The sequence below is a fragment of the Anomaloglossus baeobatrachus genome, chromosome 4 (assembly GCF_048569485.1).
Source record: "Anomaloglossus baeobatrachus isolate aAnoBae1 chromosome 4, aAnoBae1.hap1, whole genome shotgun sequence".
Classification (NCBI taxonomy): Eukaryota; Metazoa; Chordata; class Amphibia; order Anura; family Aromobatidae; genus Anomaloglossus; species Anomaloglossus baeobatrachus.
Window position 1 is genome coordinate 41,614,557 of NC_134356.1, and position 19,306 is coordinate 41,633,862.

General features: G+C 46.0%; 1 protein-coding gene across 3 annotated transcripts in view; it reads right to left on the bottom strand.

Annotated features, from left to right (window-relative positions):
- The window catches only part of ABTB3 (ankyrin repeat and BTB domain containing 3), a 290,533-nt gene that overhangs the window by 30,744 nt on the left and 240,483 nt on the right, over positions 1-19,306 (bottom strand). For all 3 annotated transcript variants that reach the window (XR_012752998.1, XM_075344271.1, XM_075344270.1), the window contains 4 exons: positions 19,029-19,122; positions 17,393-17,528; positions 15,009-15,229; positions 1,122-1,300 (listed from right to left, as the gene is read on the bottom strand). Coding sequence is in view for 2 of the 3 variants with exons in the window: in XM_075344271.1 (XP_075200386.1) it covers positions 1,122-1,300; positions 15,009-15,229; positions 17,393-17,528; positions 19,029-19,122 (630 nt within the window). In the remaining variant the exon portion in view is untranslated. The remainder of the gene's footprint in view (positions 1-1,121; positions 1,301-15,008; positions 15,230-17,392; positions 17,529-19,028; positions 19,123-19,306) is intronic.

Here is a 19,306-nt window from a genome sequence, read left to right on the forward strand (position 1 = left end):
TGGACCTGAGTGTTTGTGCTTTTAATACATTGAATATAAAGAGGGTGGGCTTTTAGTATTTAATTTCAAATAAAGGATATTTTCGCTCTTTGTTTATATCTTTTCACTTACAGGATTAGTAAGGGGGTCTCATCAGCTGTGAGCTGTCATTAAACCCTTATATAACCCTGATTGACACCACACCAGGGCAATAGGGATAAGCTGCGTAGAGTTCCTAGCTAATGGATGTGACAATACTGGGCGGCTGCAAGCTGCTATTTTTAGCCTGGGGGTCCAATAACCATGGGTCTCCCAAGGCTGAGAATACCAGCCCCCAGCTGTCTGCTTTATCATGGCTGGGTATCAAAATTGGGTGGGACTGCATGCCGTTCTTTTAATGATTTATTTAAATCATTTTATAAAAAGCTGCGTAGGGTCCCTCTATTTTCATACACAGCCAAGATAAGCACACGGCTGGTGGCTGCATCCTGTAGCTGTATGCTTTATCTGCGATGGGTGTCACAATATATGGAGGACCCTACACCAATTTTTTAATTTATTTTCACACCACAATAGTGAGACAGACAGTGTATGTGATTAGAAACAATCAAAAACACTGTTACATAGGGTGGGGGCACGGTCTGACTGCAACCAATCACAGACACCGGGACTGACGGTGGGCGGGGAAAGCAGTGAATATGTATGAGGGTTAATGAGCGGATACAGAAGTAGTGTTACAGCAGCGGGGAAGGTTGGTAAGTATAACGCCCCTGCATTATTTCTTATTTTCTTTCTTTTTTTTAATTTCTATCATTAGAAAGCCAAACATTAACACAGATTTTCCTAAGAAGTCCTTGTTCGGGGTCCGTGCGTGGACACTAGGTATCCAGTACGGACCCTGAACTTTACAGTTGGGGTTCACCCATCACTAATCATTTTTTTAGCTAAAGCAATTTATGGTTTTGAAAAATAGTTGACTCCTTTTGGGTCTGTTCTTATATTATTCAAAGAGTAACTGAGTAAATTGAGCAACATTTGTAACTTTGAGTTGGTTCTCGATCATTGGTGGTGAGGCTCAAACATCCCCATGTTCTGGAAGGAGAGACCCCTGGAGACACCCTGACTTAAAGTAGATCACATACCTTGCTTGCTTTCAGAATCTCAAACATGAGGGGCAGGCCCTGTGTGATCAGCTCTTCCGTATATTCCTCCTCCTGGATTGACTTGAACTCTTTGAGTAAACACTGGATCAGTGGACGTCTATGTTGGTGAAATGAGATTCGCAGGGATTCCAGCCAAGTGTGAAGAGTCCACGGGACACCTACAAGAAAGTATCATAACATCTCAGCCTTTGATAGGTTAGTCAGGCTGCCAACTGGCACTTCAGGGGGCGTCTAACTCCAAAAACAACATAGGTACTGGCTGCCAACAATCCCGGTGAGAGGGTTTATGAAGGTAGTGCATTTGACCAGTAGAGCGGGACACATATCTTTCTGGACTCCTAGTAATTTGCATTGGCATAGGCCGTTACATTTTTAGGCCAATAGGCAAAAATTGCCATTGACCTCCTCCCCAGGAAGAGGGTCTTATATTGTATAATAAAATGTTAGACCACGGTCAGCAGATGACACCAATCTCAAGAGCATCTAGAGACAATTCAATGATTACCGACCCATTGTTCTCCTTCGCAAGCTGTTGAAAAACCTTTCGAATGGCCATACATTGGATGTTTATTTTCCAAACCTACCGATTTTGGCAAGATTGGACAACCATCTACTTTGTATGGGGACTTCCCAACTCTATGATGGCCGAGGAGTAGTTGCCAGCTGTTCCGGATTTCCCAGGACTACTAGATTGGAAGGGGCCATGGTTTATAGTAACCCAGCCGAAAATTAGATACTCAGGGCTGATTTGAGGTCTTAATAGAAGGGGAGTGGGGCGTTCTTGGAACAGTTGAGGCAGATGTTGGTAAGGTTAAAACCTCCCCAGAAATGTTGGCAGATGTCTGAAAAATCAGGATCAGGCAGTTGGGTTTCAACTGCCCGCTAGGTACGAGGAAGTACCAAACAAACAGCGAAAGGGAAACCCTGTGTCTAGGGAAGGGGAAGATGGTAACCCCTGACCAAACCTACCTCTGGTCCCTGGGGTCCCTCACCACACTACATAGGTTCCGCACCTATGCGCTGAGCCGGATACCTGACCCTAGTGCTGGGCCCTAAATAGCGAACGGATGGGATGAGCTCTTCGTCAACCACACTAATCACTAAAGAAGACACAAGGAGGACACACAGGGGGAAAATGGATGAACTAAGTATCTACAGATGACTGAGGTAGAGCAGCAGAGTTTTCAGCAATGAAACCACAGAAGAGTACAAGCCATCTGCTTACAACAAAGGCTTGAATTAACTGAATAATATCACCAGCACCAGTCCAAGGAAGGAAGGGGTATATAAGCACCAAGAGAATACTGATGATCAGCAGCTGGGTGGAAGTCGAGCCCCTGGTAGGTCCAAAAGGGGGAGAGATGAATTCAGCAGGAAAGCTACCTATACCTGACAGCAGGAACAATGGAAATTCAGGGAGCATTCTGCGCAGCCAAACGCTGTGACCTTCTATGGCCATAAACCACATGACTGTCTGTCACCCGTGACACCGATCCTTTAGTTTTTGGGAAGCTAAGTGGCCACCATGCTAATCGGTACAATTTCTTATTTAATGGGGTGGGGGAAGTAGATTCAGTTTTTGACAGCTGATTAGCCATATCCTACTTAGGCAATACATATACATGCCAGATTGTTTACTATGCAGGAAGAGGATTAGAGTCCTAGTGCCGTCTACTGGAAGTACCAATCTTAAAAGTCAATATCGACTGTATACCCAGCTTTGTCACATAGGATAAAAGCTAAGCCAGATAATCTATTGGCAGTCACGTGTTTTGGGGTTTTGCTCCTCCTCAGTAAAAAGCATTTAATCTGATTTTGCTGTATGAGAAGCCTCTTACTGGGTATGTCAGTCTCCACAAGGAGGGACTTTATATCTTACACTCCAATCAGAAACCTTTCATTCAGCCACATCAGATCTCTTGCTTTGCACTGAGGAGGGGCAAATACCCCGAAACATGTCTGTCAATAGAGTATTGAGTTTGGCATTTATCCTAAGATTTTTGCCATTTATCCTAAGTAATGTCACAAGGCTCATCAAAGGGTCGATATTGACTTTTAGAATTGTTTCATCCAATAGATGGCACTAGAATTCCAGTCTTCATCTTCTCTTAAGAGACAATTTGCATTTTTAATTTCCCAGAGCAGCATTGCAAGGCCAATAAGTCTCCTTACACTGGCATGACAGGCATGTCTATCGCCACAAGAAGAGAGGTTACCTCTTACACCCCAGTCAGAGACCTCTCATACAGCCAAATCAGATATCTTGCTTTGCACTGAGGAGGGGCAACACCCCAAAATACGTCTGTCTATAGAGTATCCAGTTTGTCTTTCTAACTAATGTCGCAAGGCTCGATATTGACTTTTAGGATTGACACTTAAAATTGATGGCACTAGAATTCTAGTTTTCTTCCTCTCTGAAGAGACAATTTGCATATTTAATTTCCCAGAGGAGCATTGCAAGGCCAATAAGTCTCCTTACACTGGCAAGTCACTCTCCACAAGGAGAGAGGTTACCTCTTACACCCCAGTTAGAGGCCTCTCATACAGCCAAATCAGATCTCTTGCTTTGCACTGAGGAGGGGCAATCACCCCCAAACACACGTCTGTCAAAAGAGTACATAGTTTGACTTTTATCCTAACTAATGTCGCAAGGCTCGTCAAAGGGTCAATAATGACTTTTAGGATTGCTACTTCAAATTGATGGCACTCAAATTCTAGTTTTCTTCCTCTGTAAAGAAACACTTTGCATATTTAATTTCCCAGAGAAGCACTGCAAGGCCAATAAGTCTCCTTACATGGCATGTCACTCTCCATAAGGAGAGAGGTTACCTCTTACACCCCAGTCAGAGACCTCTTATACAGCCAAATCAGATCTCTTGCTTTACACTAAGGAGCAGCAAACACACCGAAACACGTCTGTCCATAGAGTATTAAATGAAGATACTATAGAGTATCTAGTTTGGCTTTCTAACTAATGACGCAAGGCTCGATATTGTCTTTTAGGATTGCCACTTAAAATTGATGGCACTAGAATTCTAGTCTGCTTCCTCTCTGAAGAGACAATTTGCATATTTATTTTCCCAGAGGAACATTGCAAGGCCAATAAGTCTCCTTACACTGGCATGTCACTTTCCACAAGCAGAGACGTTACCTCTAAGGCTACTTTTACACATCCAGTTTTTGCTCTGCGGCACAATACGGCGCTCTGCAGAAAAACTGCAACCGTTTTTTTTGCCGCCGGTTGCGTTTTTTTTTGCATAGACTTACATTAGTGCCGTATTGTGCCGCATGGGCTTGCGTTCGGTCCGTTTTTTGCCGCATGCGGCAGATTTAGCCGATGCCGCGGCCGGATGGAACGTTGCCTGCAACGTTTTTTGCTCCGGAAAAAAACCCGCATCGCGCCGCATCCGGCCGCTGCGGCGCATTTTTCAATGCATGCCTATGGACGCCGGATGCGTCGCGATGTGGAAAAAAACGCATCTGGCCGCCGCATGCAGTTTCTTCCACTGCGCATGCTCAGTAGCGTGCCGCAACCGGAAAAAAACGGACCGGCCGCATGTAAAAACTTATGCAAAGGATGCGGTGTTTTCGCAGCATCCGTTGCATAGGTTTCACAGCCGGATTGAGCCGCAGTGCTCAAACCGGATGTGTGAAAGTAGCCTTACACCCCAGTCAGAGGCTTCTCATACAGCCAAATCAGATCTCTTGCTTTGCACTAAGGAGGGGCAAACACCCTGAAACATGTCTGTCTACAGAGTATCTAGTTTGCTTTCTAACTAATGTCACAAGGCTCGATATTGACTTTTAGGATTGACACTTAAAATTGATGGCACTAGAATTCTAGTTTTCTTCCTCTCTGAAGAGACAATTTGCATATTTAATTTCCCAGAGGAACATTGCAAGGCCAATAAGTCTTCTTACACTGGCATGACAGGCATGTCTATCTCCACAAGGAGAGAGGTTACCTCTTACACCCCAGTTAGAGACCTCTCATACACCCAAATCAGATCTCTTGCTTTGCACTGAGGAGGGGCAACACCCCGAAACACACGTCTGTCAATACAGTATCTAGTTTGACTTTTATCCTAACTAATGTCGCAAGGCTCGATATTGACTTTTATGATTGCTACTTCAAATTGATGGCACTAGAATTCTAGTTTTCTTCCTCTCTGAAGAAACACTTTACACATTTAATTCCCCAGAGGAGCACTGCAAGGCCAATAAGTCTCCTTACACTGGCATGTCGCTCTCCACAAGGAGAAAGGTTACCTCTTACACTCTAGTCAGAGGCCTCTCATACAGCCAAATCAAATCTCTTGCTTTGCACTGAGGAGGGGCAACACCCCGAAACACGTCTGTCATTAGAGTATCTAGTTTGGCTTTTATCATAAGTAATGTCACAAGGCTCGTCATTGATATTTAGAATTGCTATTTCCAATTGATGGCACTTGAATTCTAGTCCTCTTCTTGGCTTAAGAGACAATTTGCATTTTTAATTTCCTAGTGGAGCATTGCATGGCCAATAAGTCTCCTTACACTGCCCCTTATGCCCTCTCATTGGCAGCATTAAAAATAACCTATAGAGCAAAATGGAAAGAATTGACGCCCTAGCAATATTTAGGAGCCCATTGAAGGGTCACTTGTTAGGTAACACACTTAGTACCACACTTAGACCTCCGGAAAATATTAAAGCCGGCATGGCGTGTCCTACTTACCTCGCCACCAAAGCTGCACGGCCGAAAACGTATTTTTAGCCGTAAAAATAAAGCTGTAACTAAACAAAGCATCAATCTATTCACACTATTCTGCTCTTTATTATTTCTTGTGCTACCAACGTCGGAGAAAATGTCTTATCCTCCTCCGGGAAGTTCCATTTCTTCGCACAGCGGGGCGTCGATTTAAACACCTGTGACACCGGCTTCTGGTTTTCTTTTTAATTCTTAAATCTTCAATTACAAGGGTCCGTGGATTGTACTAAAAGGCAAATTACATCCAGCGAGCGGGAAGGAGGTTTAAACAATACATGTAGCGGAGTTAGCGGAATTAAATTATTGGGCCTCGCTTCATTAACCGTAAGGCCCGGACAATCGAGCTGCCTCCTTCTCTTGACGAGGGCAAAAAATATATTGAAACCGTTGCTGTGCCAAAAATTATCCAACAGTGTTAACCCAAAGATATAGGGTTCAATGCTATTAATTTTAGTTTGGTTCCCTCAAAAGATTTTGGAGGGTCACCAGGGAATGAATGTCTATTCAAAGTCTCCTTAAGACCATTGCCAGAAATGGCCATTTACAAGTGCTTCTTAAAAAATCAAGGATAGTAATTAGTTGGGTGTCTGAGCTTTAATCCTTGGGTCTCATTATAATGAGACCCAAGGATTAAAGCTCAGACACCCAACTAATCATTCTCGTGCTCCCCCCTGCAGGTCACAATCCAGACATTGCTCAGCAGGGAAGAGTTCACAAAACTCACCGACTGTAATATGTTGTTCACATCGTGACACTCCACCCTAAGGTTTCTCTGGTGCTTACACAGGCAGGCTCGGGCGTTGACCAGCTGTGGGCTCATTCATGGTCAGGTTAGCAAGAGTTAACCTATGCTACCCTGCTTGTTACTTCTGGGATCACATATTGTTGGAAGCTTATCACATTGGCTCGCTTCCTATTTATGAAGGTGGAATCTGTCCTCTCATGCCGACTATAGTTTATTGCTGTGTTGGTCTGTGTGCTGTTGTGTGGGGCACAACAGCACACAGACCAACACAGCAATAAACTATAGTCGGCATGACTATCACTCCTGATGGTGATTGTATTGCTTTGTGAGCCAGTAAGAAGGAGAAAAAGCGGCACCCGCCGTAAAATAACATCCAGACTTTATTGAAAACGACGCATAAAAATCACGGCGGTCTGGGGCCAGGCGCAGGAACGCAAAAGGATGATGGCTGTTTTGCGCAAATGCGCTTCTACCGGTCAAATTGTGCGCATTTGTGCGAAACAGCCGTCGTCCTTTTGGGTTTCAGGGCCTGACCCCAGACCTCCATGATTTTTATGCATCGTTTTCAATAAAGTCTGGATATTATTTTACGGCGGGTGCAGCTTTTTTCCTCTTTTTTTATTGGCTCACCTTTGGATCTGCTTGTTCGCACCAGCGAGCACCACAACAGTCAGGAGATCAAATTTGTTCCCCAGCCATCTGCAGCTTTTGACTAAGTAATCAAGTGGTGTGTATCTGCACCTATTCTTCCATTGTGACACCCTGTACAAAGGGCTGGTAAGACGTAGTACAGCGTATTCCCCACTAGGTGGCAGCAGAGTAGTGAAAAGAAGTCAAAGTAACACTGTAACAGAAGGGAGGCTGAAGTACAGCAGAGTAACTTCAGCAGGCAGTTCACAGGCGAACCACCAGGGGGCAATAGAGTAGTCAAGCAGTCAGGGTCTAGCCGGGAAGTCAAGTCAGTGCAGAGGAAGGATCAAGATCAGGTCAGAATACAGAACCGAGGTCGGATGCCGGGAGATCAGGTATGCAGAGGGGAACACAAAGGGCACAGGGAGCAGAAGACAAGACCGGAGGGTGAGGAGACACAAACACGGGAAGAGGATGAACCAGGATGGGTAAACAACTGACAGGAGTGGGAACTCAGGGACTGGGACAGATGGATGAACAAGGGAGGGTACAGGTCAGGGCACGATAACAAGGAGTCAAATCAAACAGGAAATCTCACCAGAGACAGTCACAGGCTGCAGAGCAAAACTATAACCAGCACTGGAATGCAAGTGCAGCGCCCAGATATAGTGTCTCCTGAAACTAGAACAAGGCTGATGGGAGTTACCCCCTGCCATGACCAGGCGGGGTCTGGGAAACTTTGGAGCAGGGAATACCGGTCCTGGAACATTAGACATTGTATTGCTTTGTGCTTGGAGTTGTTGTGGAGTTCTCCCGTTGTCTTGTTGTTTCCTCCCTGCTCTTATTTTCCTCCTAAGTTCTTATTGTCTTATACCTTCATGTGTGTGCCGAGAGATACAGTTTTGGTTTCCCCTGTTGGTCTATTTCTGTTGGCTTTATCACTCCTACCCCGGCCCTCCCCAAGGGTTGGGAGGAGGGGGTTTAAGATCAGGGCTGGTCAGGAGAAGCGCCAGGAAGGCGGCTCAGACATCCTCAGCAGGTAACTCTGAGATCAGGAATAGCTAGGATCCCTTAACCTGAGGGCTAGTCCTTGCTTTATCCCCAATCACCATGACAAGAGTGTATTAAATGAGCTTCAAAGCGCACTGCCTAGAGATTAGCAAGTCTTTTTCTGAATTTTTGCCCAAAATTTGATCAAATCGAAAGTGCCACAAAGCCTCTACTTGCCCTGAAAATATGTAACCCTCAGAGGTCTCTTAGGACTGTAAGCTCCTTGACACAAATGCACAATTAGTAATGTCAACAAAAATGGCTGTAGGTATACGGATAATATCTGGTGGTATCTAACAGCCTGTTCCTCCCTGTTGTGCTGTCGGACACTATCTGTATCAGTTTATTCAGTGTTTTATGCCTTTCTTTTCTTATCTCTATGTCTAAGCTGTGACGGCCTCTTACTGTCCAGATTCACCACACACTGGCTGCTGCCTTTCCTGCCTCGGCTTTTATATTGCCTTCTCTATACAAAGTGATGTGATAGCTAAAAGATATTATCGAAAAACAGTGCCGGAGGTCATATAAACCTTCTCTGGACGATGCAATGTGTAAAATAGGGTCGGCCACTTTTGAAGCTAGTCGCAAATGGTTCAACGAGTTCCTAAAATTTCGATTTGCTCACCTCTAGCCCTGGCTTATAGATGGGAGGTCCTGAGCGATTGACCACCCACTAATAGAGCTTTATGGACAGACATTGTCTACTTTACTGGTTTCTACTGGGCTCTTAATACAACAGGGTCCAAATGGCAACCCCATTTGGAGCTAACCAGTTCCCCAATAAATGGAGAGTCAGATCCAAGTCCGGTTCTACCCATATGTCTATATTTTGACTCTCCGGTAGAATTGAGCGGGCTGCCTATAATCTGGGTCCGGCGGATACGCGGCGGGCTGACAAAAAACTCCGGATCCGATTCGAAATCCGGCACCATATATGTCAATGGGGAGCGGAATCCGGGACACGAGAGAGGAGAGAGAGAGAGAGGAGAGAGAGAGAGAGAGAGAGAGGAGAGAGAGAGAGAGGAGAGAGAGAGAGGAGAGAGAGAGAAAGGAGAGAGGGAGGAGAGAGAGAGGAGAGAGAGGGAGGAGAGAGGGAGGGGAGAGAGGGAGGAGAGAGAGGGAGGAGAGAGAGGGAGGAGAGAGAGGAGAGAGAGAGAGGAGAGAGAGGAGAGAGAGAGGAGAGAGAGATAGAGAGGAGAGAGAGTGAGATAGAGAGAGAGGGGGAGAGAGAGAGAGGAGAGAGAGAGGAGAGAGAGGAGAGAGAGAGGAGAGAGAAATAGAGAGGAGAGAGAGTGAGATAGAGAGAGAGGGGGAGAGAGAGAGAGGAGAGAGAGAGGAGAGAGAGGAGAGAGAGAGAGAGGAGAGAGAAATAGAGAGGAGAGGGAGTGAGATAGAGAGAGAGGGGGAGAGAGAGAGAGGAGAGAGAGAGAGGAGAGAGAGAGGAGAGAGAGAGGAGAGAGAGGAGAGAGAGAGGAGAGAGAGAGAGAGAGAGGGGGAGAGAGAGAGGAGAGAGAGGGAGGAGAGAGAGAGGAGAGAGAGGGGAGAGAGAGGAGAGAGGAGAGAGAGATAGAGAGGAGAGAGAGTGAGATAGAGAGAGAGAGAGGGGGAGAGAGAGAGGAGAGAGAGGGAGGAGAGAGAGAGGAGAGAGAGGAGAGAGAGGGGAGAGAGAGGAGAGAGAGATAGAGAGGAGAGAGAGTGAGATAGAGAGAGAGAGGAGAGAGAGAGAAGAGAGAGAGAGGAAAAATAACGGATCCGGATCGTGCACCCGGAATCCCGCGTCCGGGACGGACTCGGATCTGCCGCTCAAACTGCGCGGATCTGGATTTTGCCGGTCCGGGTCCGCTCTCCGGTCATTCTGCAGAGATCGTATTTTCCATGCGTGTACTATATAGAAGTCAGAATAAACATTTCTATATAAAGATACATTATAAATGGACCCTAAAAGGCAAAGCAAAAACCCAGCGCCGGCGGCACACTTCCTCCTGAGCGCGGCTGGTCGTCACAGCCCCCGGGTGGCAAATGAAACATACGGCTCATTAGTCGCTGGAAGGGGCGCAGTGTATGTGCAGGGAGCATGTCATTGAAGAGGAGAAACTTTTATGGTGTTTTTTTTTACAATCGGAGGAATTAAATGGTTATTTTCTTTCCGGACAGGACTGTTCCCGTTCTGCTGTCACATTGGATTTATGTAACGTAAGCCCATGCTGCCATAATGAAGGTGGACGTCTGTGACTCATGTTCTCGTAGTGCGACCGCCCGAAATCCGCTATGGATTTATTGTCTTAACTACAGGAATAGTAGAGTTTGACACCGCTGATAAATGTTTATGGCGTTACCCCGACTCCGTAGTGGCGACTAATAACCTTATAACGTGTAGTAAGAACAGTAATAGCGGTAAACATATATTTATAGACACACGGTACCGATTTGTCTTGTTGCACCCAGTTTAGCATCTGTATGGTTTAATTTAAAAGGTTATTCCACAAAGTTTACTTTAATCAACAGATTTTGGAATCTGGTGTGTGACTGCAGCCTAGTTGTTGGAGTTAGGCGGGCTTTGCACGTTGCGACATTGCAAGCCGATGCTGCGATGTCGCACGCGATAGTCCCCGCCCCCGTCGCAGGTACGATATTGTGTGATAACTGGCGTAGCGAAAATTATCGCTACGCCAGCTTCACATGCACTTACCTGCCCTGCGACCGTCGCTCTGGCCGGCGACCCGCATCCTTCCTAAGGGGGCGGGTCGTGCGGCGTCATAGCGACGTCACACGGCAGGCGGCTAATAGCGGCGGAGGGGCGGAGATGAGCGGGATGTAAACATCCCGCCCACCTCCTTCCTTCCGCATATCCTACGGAAGCTGCGGTGACGCCGGTAGGAGATGTTCCTCGCTCCTGCGGCTTCACACACAGCGATGTGTGCTACCGCAGGAGCGAGGAACAACATCGGACCGTCGCGTCAGCGTAATTATGGATTACGCCGACGCTGCACCGATGATACGATTACGACGATTTTGCTCTCGTTAATCATATCATCTAGGCTTTACACACTACGATGTCGCCTGCGATGCTGGATGTGCGTCACTTTCAATTTGACCCCACCGACATCGCACCTGCGATGTCGTAGTGTGCAAAGCCCGCCTTAGTGTGTTGTTGTTTTCCCTCCTGTCTGTCTTACTTTCCCTTAGTGTTGTTGTTTTACTGCAGCGGTGGGACTAATGATCCTTACTTTCCCACTCACTAGCCAGGGCTTATTGCAGGGTCTCTCAGGGCTTCAGGTTCCTGCTCAGCGACAGGTGAGGAACCTGTGTAGGGACTGGCTAGGAGTGCAGGGTACAACGGCAGGTAAATGAAGGAGGTGTCCATCTTCCCACTCACTAGAATCAGGGCCCACCATTGTTATTGTGTCCCTGGTGTACCCCTTGTTTCTCTTGGTAAAACCCCTATCTGTAGTGTGCTTTACCTCACGCTGGACCTTCCCTAAGGCCATGACATGACACAATGTTCCTGTGTGAAGATAATCTTATATTGTGTACTATGTAATGGCCGAGTCTGATCGTACAGGAACATGGTCTGAACACACCACAGCTACTAGACGGTAGAAGAAGTAACATAGCATCATAGCTGCTACTTTCTGTGAGGTGAAACATTTTTTCCTGTGAGGAAAAACATTATTTTTAAACAGGCTGAGAAATGTTTTACCTCACAGAAAGCAGTAGCTGCTATCCCATGGTGTTCTGTCTGTATACTCTATGTATGCTTCCTCCCTGGCCCAGGAGATATGGTATGATCAGACCATGTTCCTGCACAGTCAGACTCTTTCTACTGTTTGGATGGCCGTGGGAACAAGCCTTGCCCGTTACTGGACCCATTGTAGGATGGATCAGGTCTAGCACTACGCTGTTACTATTACTTCCTTTCAGAAGGTCATACAGTTAAAGGGGTTGTCCACTATAAAGTTGTATTTTTCAAATGGACCCATGACGGTAGTTTAAAAAAAACAAATGGGGGATGTCACGTGACCACTGATCGGCTGCAGCGCTGACGCTTCATCTGGGTTGAATAAACAGTCTCCTACTCTCTTCTAACTCAGACAAAACATCAATCAATTAGTGACCAGGTGACAGGAAGCCATGAGAATAGGATGGGAAACCCTCTATGGGTCCATTTGTAAAATATAATATTGCACTGGACAATCCCTTTAAAGGGGCTGTCCAAAATTTTTACCCAATGGTCTTCAGTTATCACTTCCAGTCTAAGGTTTGGCAGCTCCCCTTCTGGTCTTATACTAGAAATATGACAGCATTTCATGTGTAGGCATGTGACCAATGATGTTTAAAAGGGGGCTGGTTGACCCTTTAATTCAGTAGCTAAGCCAGCCTCCTTCTTTGAATGGAAGTGGAGAGTTTTTTCATCTTTTTTGGGGGAAATGGAACTAATTTTTGGTTATGCGGAGGATAGCGAGGAACAGGGGACACCTATATTGTTCCTCACACTAGGGGACCGTAGGATATACCTGTACTCATGGTTACCCCTAATGGTGGAGATGCCTGAGTCTATTGCCTGGCTATACACCTGAGCTAATCTGTTTTCCCTCTTCCCAGGGAAGGAAGAGGCAGGAGTGTGATAAGGAGATAAGGATGGTTCAGGGGCTCCTCGGCTGACCCTAAGGCTGGGGTCCCTGTGCTGTCACTTATCACAATGGTAGACTTAAAGGTTGTCAATGTGGAGCCTCCAACATGACCCTGTCTCCTGTTGTGGCCCCAATGACTATGTCTCTCCCACCCAGGGAACAGACCAGGACGAAAATCCCAAGAACCCACCAAGAAGGAATGACTAACAGGGGTAAACCAAAACTCATACATACCTAAAACCTGCACCAGGGGATAACCAAAGGAGTACAGGTAAGGGTATAAAGGAAAGGGGGTAGTAGAAACAACTTACAACAATCCCACAATCCCAGCAGATCGCAGCAGTAGAAACAACACGTCCTCTCTGCTCCCAGGCTAGCGCCTAACTGAGTGGAATAACCAGCAACCTCTCCAGGAAGCAAGTCTGCTGCTGCACTAGGGGAGGAATTAACCTTTAAGTGCCCAAAGGAAAGAAGCAACTTTTAAAAGTGCATGGTCTCAAATGGTAAATGAGAAGGCTAACCCTTAGCCTGTCCTTATGCACGTGACAGTAACACAGATTTGGACAGATAGGAAAAAAACAACTAAGCCACTGAAACCTCACAGGAATAAAGAGCAAGAAACTAAAAAGAAAAGCAAGAGAAATAAGGCAGCAACAAAAGGACAACAAGGGTCAACACCACAACCGCTCACAGCAATAATGCACACCAATCACCAGTAAGTCTGGATCACAACACCTCAGCAAACCAGTATAGACTAGCTATAGCTGGCACTGATGGACGTGTCCAGCCAGCATACAATACAGACCAAACGTTTGGACACACCTTCTCATTCAATGAGTTTTCTTTATTTTCATGACTCTGAAAATTGTAGATTCACATTGAAGGCATCAAAACTATGAATTAAAACATGTGGAATGAAATACTTAAAGTGTGAAACAACTGAAAATATGTCTTAGATTCTAGGCTCTTCACAGTCGCCACCTTTTGCTTTGATTACTGCTTTGCACACTCTTGGCATTCTCTTGATGAGCTTCAAGAGGTAGTCACCGGAAATGGTTTTCCAACAGTCTTGAAGGAGTTCCCAGAGATGCTTAGCACTTGTTGGCCCTTTTGCCTTCACTCTGCGGTCCAGCTCACCCCAAACCATCTTGATTGGGTTCAGGTCTGGTGACTGTGGAGGCCAGGTCATCTGGCGTAGCAACCCATCACTCTCCTTCTTAGTCAAATAGCCCTTACACAGCCTGGAGGTGTGTTTGGGGTCATTGTCCTGTTGAAAAATATATGATGGTCCAACTAAACGCAAACCAGATGGAATAGCACGCCGCTGCAAGATGCTGTGGTAGCCATGCTGATTCTGTATGCCTTCAATTTGAATAAATCCCCAACAGTGTCACCAGCAAAGCCCCCCCACACCATCACACCTCCTCCTCCATGCTTCATGGTGGGAACCAGCCATGTAGAGTCCATCCGTTCACCTTTTCTACAAAGACACGGTGGTTGGATCCAAAGATCTCAAATTTGGACTCATCAGACCAAAGTACAGATTTCCACTGGTCTAATGTCCATTCCTTGTGTTCTTTAGCCCAAACAAGTCTCTTCTGCTTGTTGCCTGTCCTTAGCAGTGGTTTCCTAGCAGCTATTTTACCATGAAGGCCTGCTCCACAAAGTCTCCTCTTAACAGTTGTTCTAGAGATAAGAAGGTGTGTCCAAACTTTTGGTCTATACTGTATATAGGAGGGGAGTGAATATGACTGGCTATCCCATAACATGTGATTAAAGATGACTAACAAGCACACTAGCAGAGATGAACTCTCGCTAGCCTGCCTATGGACTACAAGTCTGTGGGTCGACACCTTTGTCTCCCTGCGCTGATCAGAGACATTAGAGAAGTTAGCAGGGCCAAAATCTGTAGTCTCCAAAGATCCTGACGCCACCATGACAGTCCGCGATGCTTGCACAAGCCTCCTTGTGACAGGTAAAAGGTCCTAGAAATGGTGTATATGCCACTTCTTAATGTGCAGGATAGGAGGTGAAGATGGGAAGCATGGAAAAAGGGACTCACCTAAACTCCTTATATCGATGGTTATATCTACGTATCCGTGCTCGGCGCTGTGATACATGGCCTCTTTTAGCGCTTTCAGTTTAGCTTTACTGTTACGGCTCGGGCACAATGAAGTATTGGTTGTTTCCGCCAAATCTGTCCCCTCAGCGAGAATCTCTTCCAGGGATAAAATGTCACTCTTCTCTTTCTCCGGTTGGGACAGCAGCTTCCGAAATACATTCCTGAAAATAATATGTCAAGGCCGTTTCAGATTACACTTCAAAAAAATGTCTTCCAAGAAATTGTCAAAACACAAATATTTTACTTGGATCTGACATTACTGTATCATTAGAAGGGAGACTGAAGACAAAGTGTCCTATTTCCCTGCAGCTCCCCCGCAGGACAAATAGAGTATTACACTATTCCCAGTGAACTCGATAGCTTGCCTATATAATGTATGGATGTGCCGGTCCTCCAGGCATGCTGTGTAGCCACTATATTTCTACATTGGCATCACATCTGTTTTTAGTATGACCTTTTTGGTCAAGTGGCATTCATGGAAACCATTTCCTTTACAAAACAACAGCAGTTCTTCCTCACAAAAAGGAAGGGGCTCCCTCTCATTGCTCCATTTACTTTACCAAAAAATTAAAGTGGTCTGGGTATAATATAATATAGATCTCTTAGGCCTGATGTGGCTGCTGTACTGACTCTGAAAATCCATAGTGGCTCTATATTCTTTTGTAAAAGTTTAATCTTAATCTTCACTAACCTATCCTGATTGACAGCTCCTCAGTGTTCTTCCACCCTGCTCTGCTTCCACTGAATCTCTGCCCATGTATGCTGATTGACAGCTCCTCAGTGTTCCTCCACCCTGCTGCCAATGAATCTCTGCCCATCTATCCAGATTGACAGCTGCTCAGTGTTCCTCCACCCTGCTGCCCCTGAATCTCTGCCCACCTATCCTGATTGACAGCCCCTCAGTGTTCTTCCACCCTGCTCTGCTTCCACTGAATCTCTGCCCATGTATGCTGATTGACAGCTCCTCAGTGTTCCTCCACCCTGCTGCCAATGAATCTCTGCCCATCTATCCTGATTGACAGCTGCTCAGTGTTCCTCCACCCTGCTGCCCCTGAATCTCTGCCCACCTATCCTGATTGACAGCTCCTCAGTGTTCCTCCACTCTGCTGCCAATGAATCTCTGCCCATCTAACCAGATTGACAGATCCTCAGTGTTCCTCCACTCTGCTGCCCCTGAATCTCTGCCCACCTATCCTGATTGACAGCTCCTCAGTGTTCCTCCACCCTGCTGCCCCTGAATCTCTGCCCACCTATCCTGATTGACAGCTCCATAGTGTTCCTCCACCCTGCTGCCACTGAATCTCTGACCACCTATCCTGATTGACAGCTCCTCAGTGTTCCTCCACCCTGCTGCCCCTGAATCTCTGCCCACCTATCCTGATTGACAGCTCCTCAGTGTTCCTCCACCCTGCTGCCCCTGAATCTCTGCCCACCTATCCTGATTGACAGCTCCATAGTGTTCCTCCACCCTGCTGCCACTGAATCTCTGACCACCTATCCTGATTGACAGCGCCTCAGTGTTCCTCCACTCTGCTGCCCCTGAATCTCTGCCCACCTATCCTGATTGACAGCTCCTCAGTGTTCCTCCACCCTGCTGCCCCTGAATCTCTGCCCACCAATCCTGATTGACAGCTCCTCAGTGTTCCTCCACCCTGCTGCCACCGAATCTCTGCCCATAAATCCTGATTGACAGCTCCTCAATGTTCCTCCAACCTGCTGTCACTAAATCTCTGCCCATCTATCATGATTGACAGCTCCTCAGTGTCTCTCCTCCCAGCTGCATCTTCACCTAGACTGACTGGCAACTCCTTAGTGTCTCTCCTTCTGCTGTACCTCAGCCCACCTAGTCAGACTGATGGTTCCTTAGTGTCCCGCTTCCCTGCTGAAATCTCACACTGCTCGAAATAAGCTGCAGCTGTTAGTTGGCTGGGTGGGTGGAGACTGAATACACGTGGACTAATGAGGTCTCTTTTAGCTTCATCACACCATAAAAAGACCATCTTGCCAGTGGAAATCATGGACAACCAGACATGAATGCTCCAGGCCTCCAAGGAGTCACTCTTACATCATAGAGGGGTCATAAGGCCAGGGGATATTGAGATGAGACAACCCCTTAAAGAACTCTTACATCATAGAAGGGTCATAAGGCTAGGGGATGTTGAGATGAGACCACTCCTTGAAGAACCTAGAACCTCTACTATGGAGGAACTTGTGGAGCATTTAGAGGAGATCTACATCAACAATGTCTTTTTGGATAGGAGTGGTCATTCTTCGTGGGAGGACATATATCTCCAAGCATGGGCGGTAGTGAGTATATACGTTACCTGTGCCCGTGGGCAGCAGCCTGGCTGAAGGAATTCATGTCTCCTTGAGGAGCTGTAGAAATTCCATTCCTGTACAAGGTTCCTATCATGGGATCCGCTCCTCGTTCCAGCAACAAACTCACAAGCTCAAAGTTTCCTGTGGGCATATGGGGTTTAGGAAATGTTACCGACCAAGCTGAAGACAACCATTGTATAACACCGAGAAGGGGGGGACATGAAGATGGGCCCTATAAAAGAAATGTACTATCCTATTTTGGTTCAAACCATCAGATTGGGCACGAGAATCCAGTGCATGATCAACTACCAACTAGGGTTTGTCAAGATTCACTCTCCCACCAGCCCTGTTAAAGTGACCTTCTTTCAATCGAGAACAATTGAGTGTCGCCCTCCTGAGGCTGCAAACTATGTCAGATAACATGATTTTTTTTGCTATATGTCATAGGGTTCTTTGTTGTGAATATGTTTTCCAGTTTGGGGCTCCCTCTTGTGGTCAGTGCTGGTGGTGCAGTTGATTTGTGGAATGAAAGTCTCACACCTATAGAGGACTGGCAATCAGGGTCAGATTGGGACTATATAACTGAGTAGTTTTCTCTTGTTTCTTACCGGTGCTCAATGGTCTCCTGTGTGTTAAGGACATTCTGTAACCAGCCCTGCTCACAACCAGAACTCCTCTCAGATAAGTGGTCTTTGTACCTCTGCTATTTGTTTTCCACTTTCTTGTTGTTTTTTTATCCTGCTTTGATACTAATGCTTAATTCCTATTTTGTCTGTGTGGAGTTCTTGGTGGAATGGGATAATTCCCTGCTGGGAGTGTCTGTATACTTAGCTCCATGATTTTGCAAGGTATTGTGTTTGTCATGCTTGGAATTAATTCAGTCCCTCATCTGTATTAGTGTTTTTGGATCCCAGTAACATTTGAGTGCTGATACAGTGGGGGAGAGGTTGTGTGACCACAGGATTTTTCCATATCAGAAGTTCTGGTATTTATTAGGGTTTTTTTACGGTTGCAGACAGTGCTCCTTCCTATCCTTTCCTATAAAGATAGTTTGGGCCTCACCTTTGCTGAATCTGTCTTTTCTAGCTTTGTATTGTGTTTTTCTATATCACCATAGCCTTTACATGTGGGGGGCTATCTATCTATCTTTGGGGACTGCTCCGAGGCAGATTAGCTTTGTTATATTTCTATCTATGAGAATATTTAGTTCTCCGGCTTTGTCGAGACGACTAGGTCATCGTAGGCTCGTCCCATGGCTACTTCTAGTTGTGTGTCAGGATTAGGTCTGCAGTCCGTTAAGGTTGCAGCCACTCTGTTACCATTTGGGATTCCGCATTTTTTTGATCCTCCTTGGTCCCTGAATCATAACAGTTCTTGTCCACCCCTGCAGAGTCCCTCCTCACATTTTATGCAAGTTAATGGTTCCTCAGGGGCGGGGTTTATGCAAATGTGTTCTAAAATGTGCATTTCTGTGTGGTTTGTTGTGGAATCAGGTAGAAGTTACACATTTTTACAATAAGGGCTCAAATGTTGGAAGATAAATGAATAATAATTATTAGATCTGTTATATACATGACCAGGGTTAGATACATAGAGTCCAGCAACAGTACGTTACATGCATTTGCCAAGTACATTACTCGCCTGCAGCTGCCGCCAGTTGTAGAGGAGTTTCTGAGTAATTTTCGTCACCCGCTTCTAAGGATCCTTCCACGTTAGCGCCAGCATCCAAGAGCAACTGGAGAGAGAAACACTTACATCATACATGGAAACTGCACGAGCACACGATCGGCCTTACATGACTTCTATCTATAGTGCCTTGAAAAAGTATTCATACCCCATGAACTCTTCCATTACTTTTCCTCTTACACCCACAAACTTAAATATATTTTATTGGGATTTCACAAAGTAGCAAGTATTTG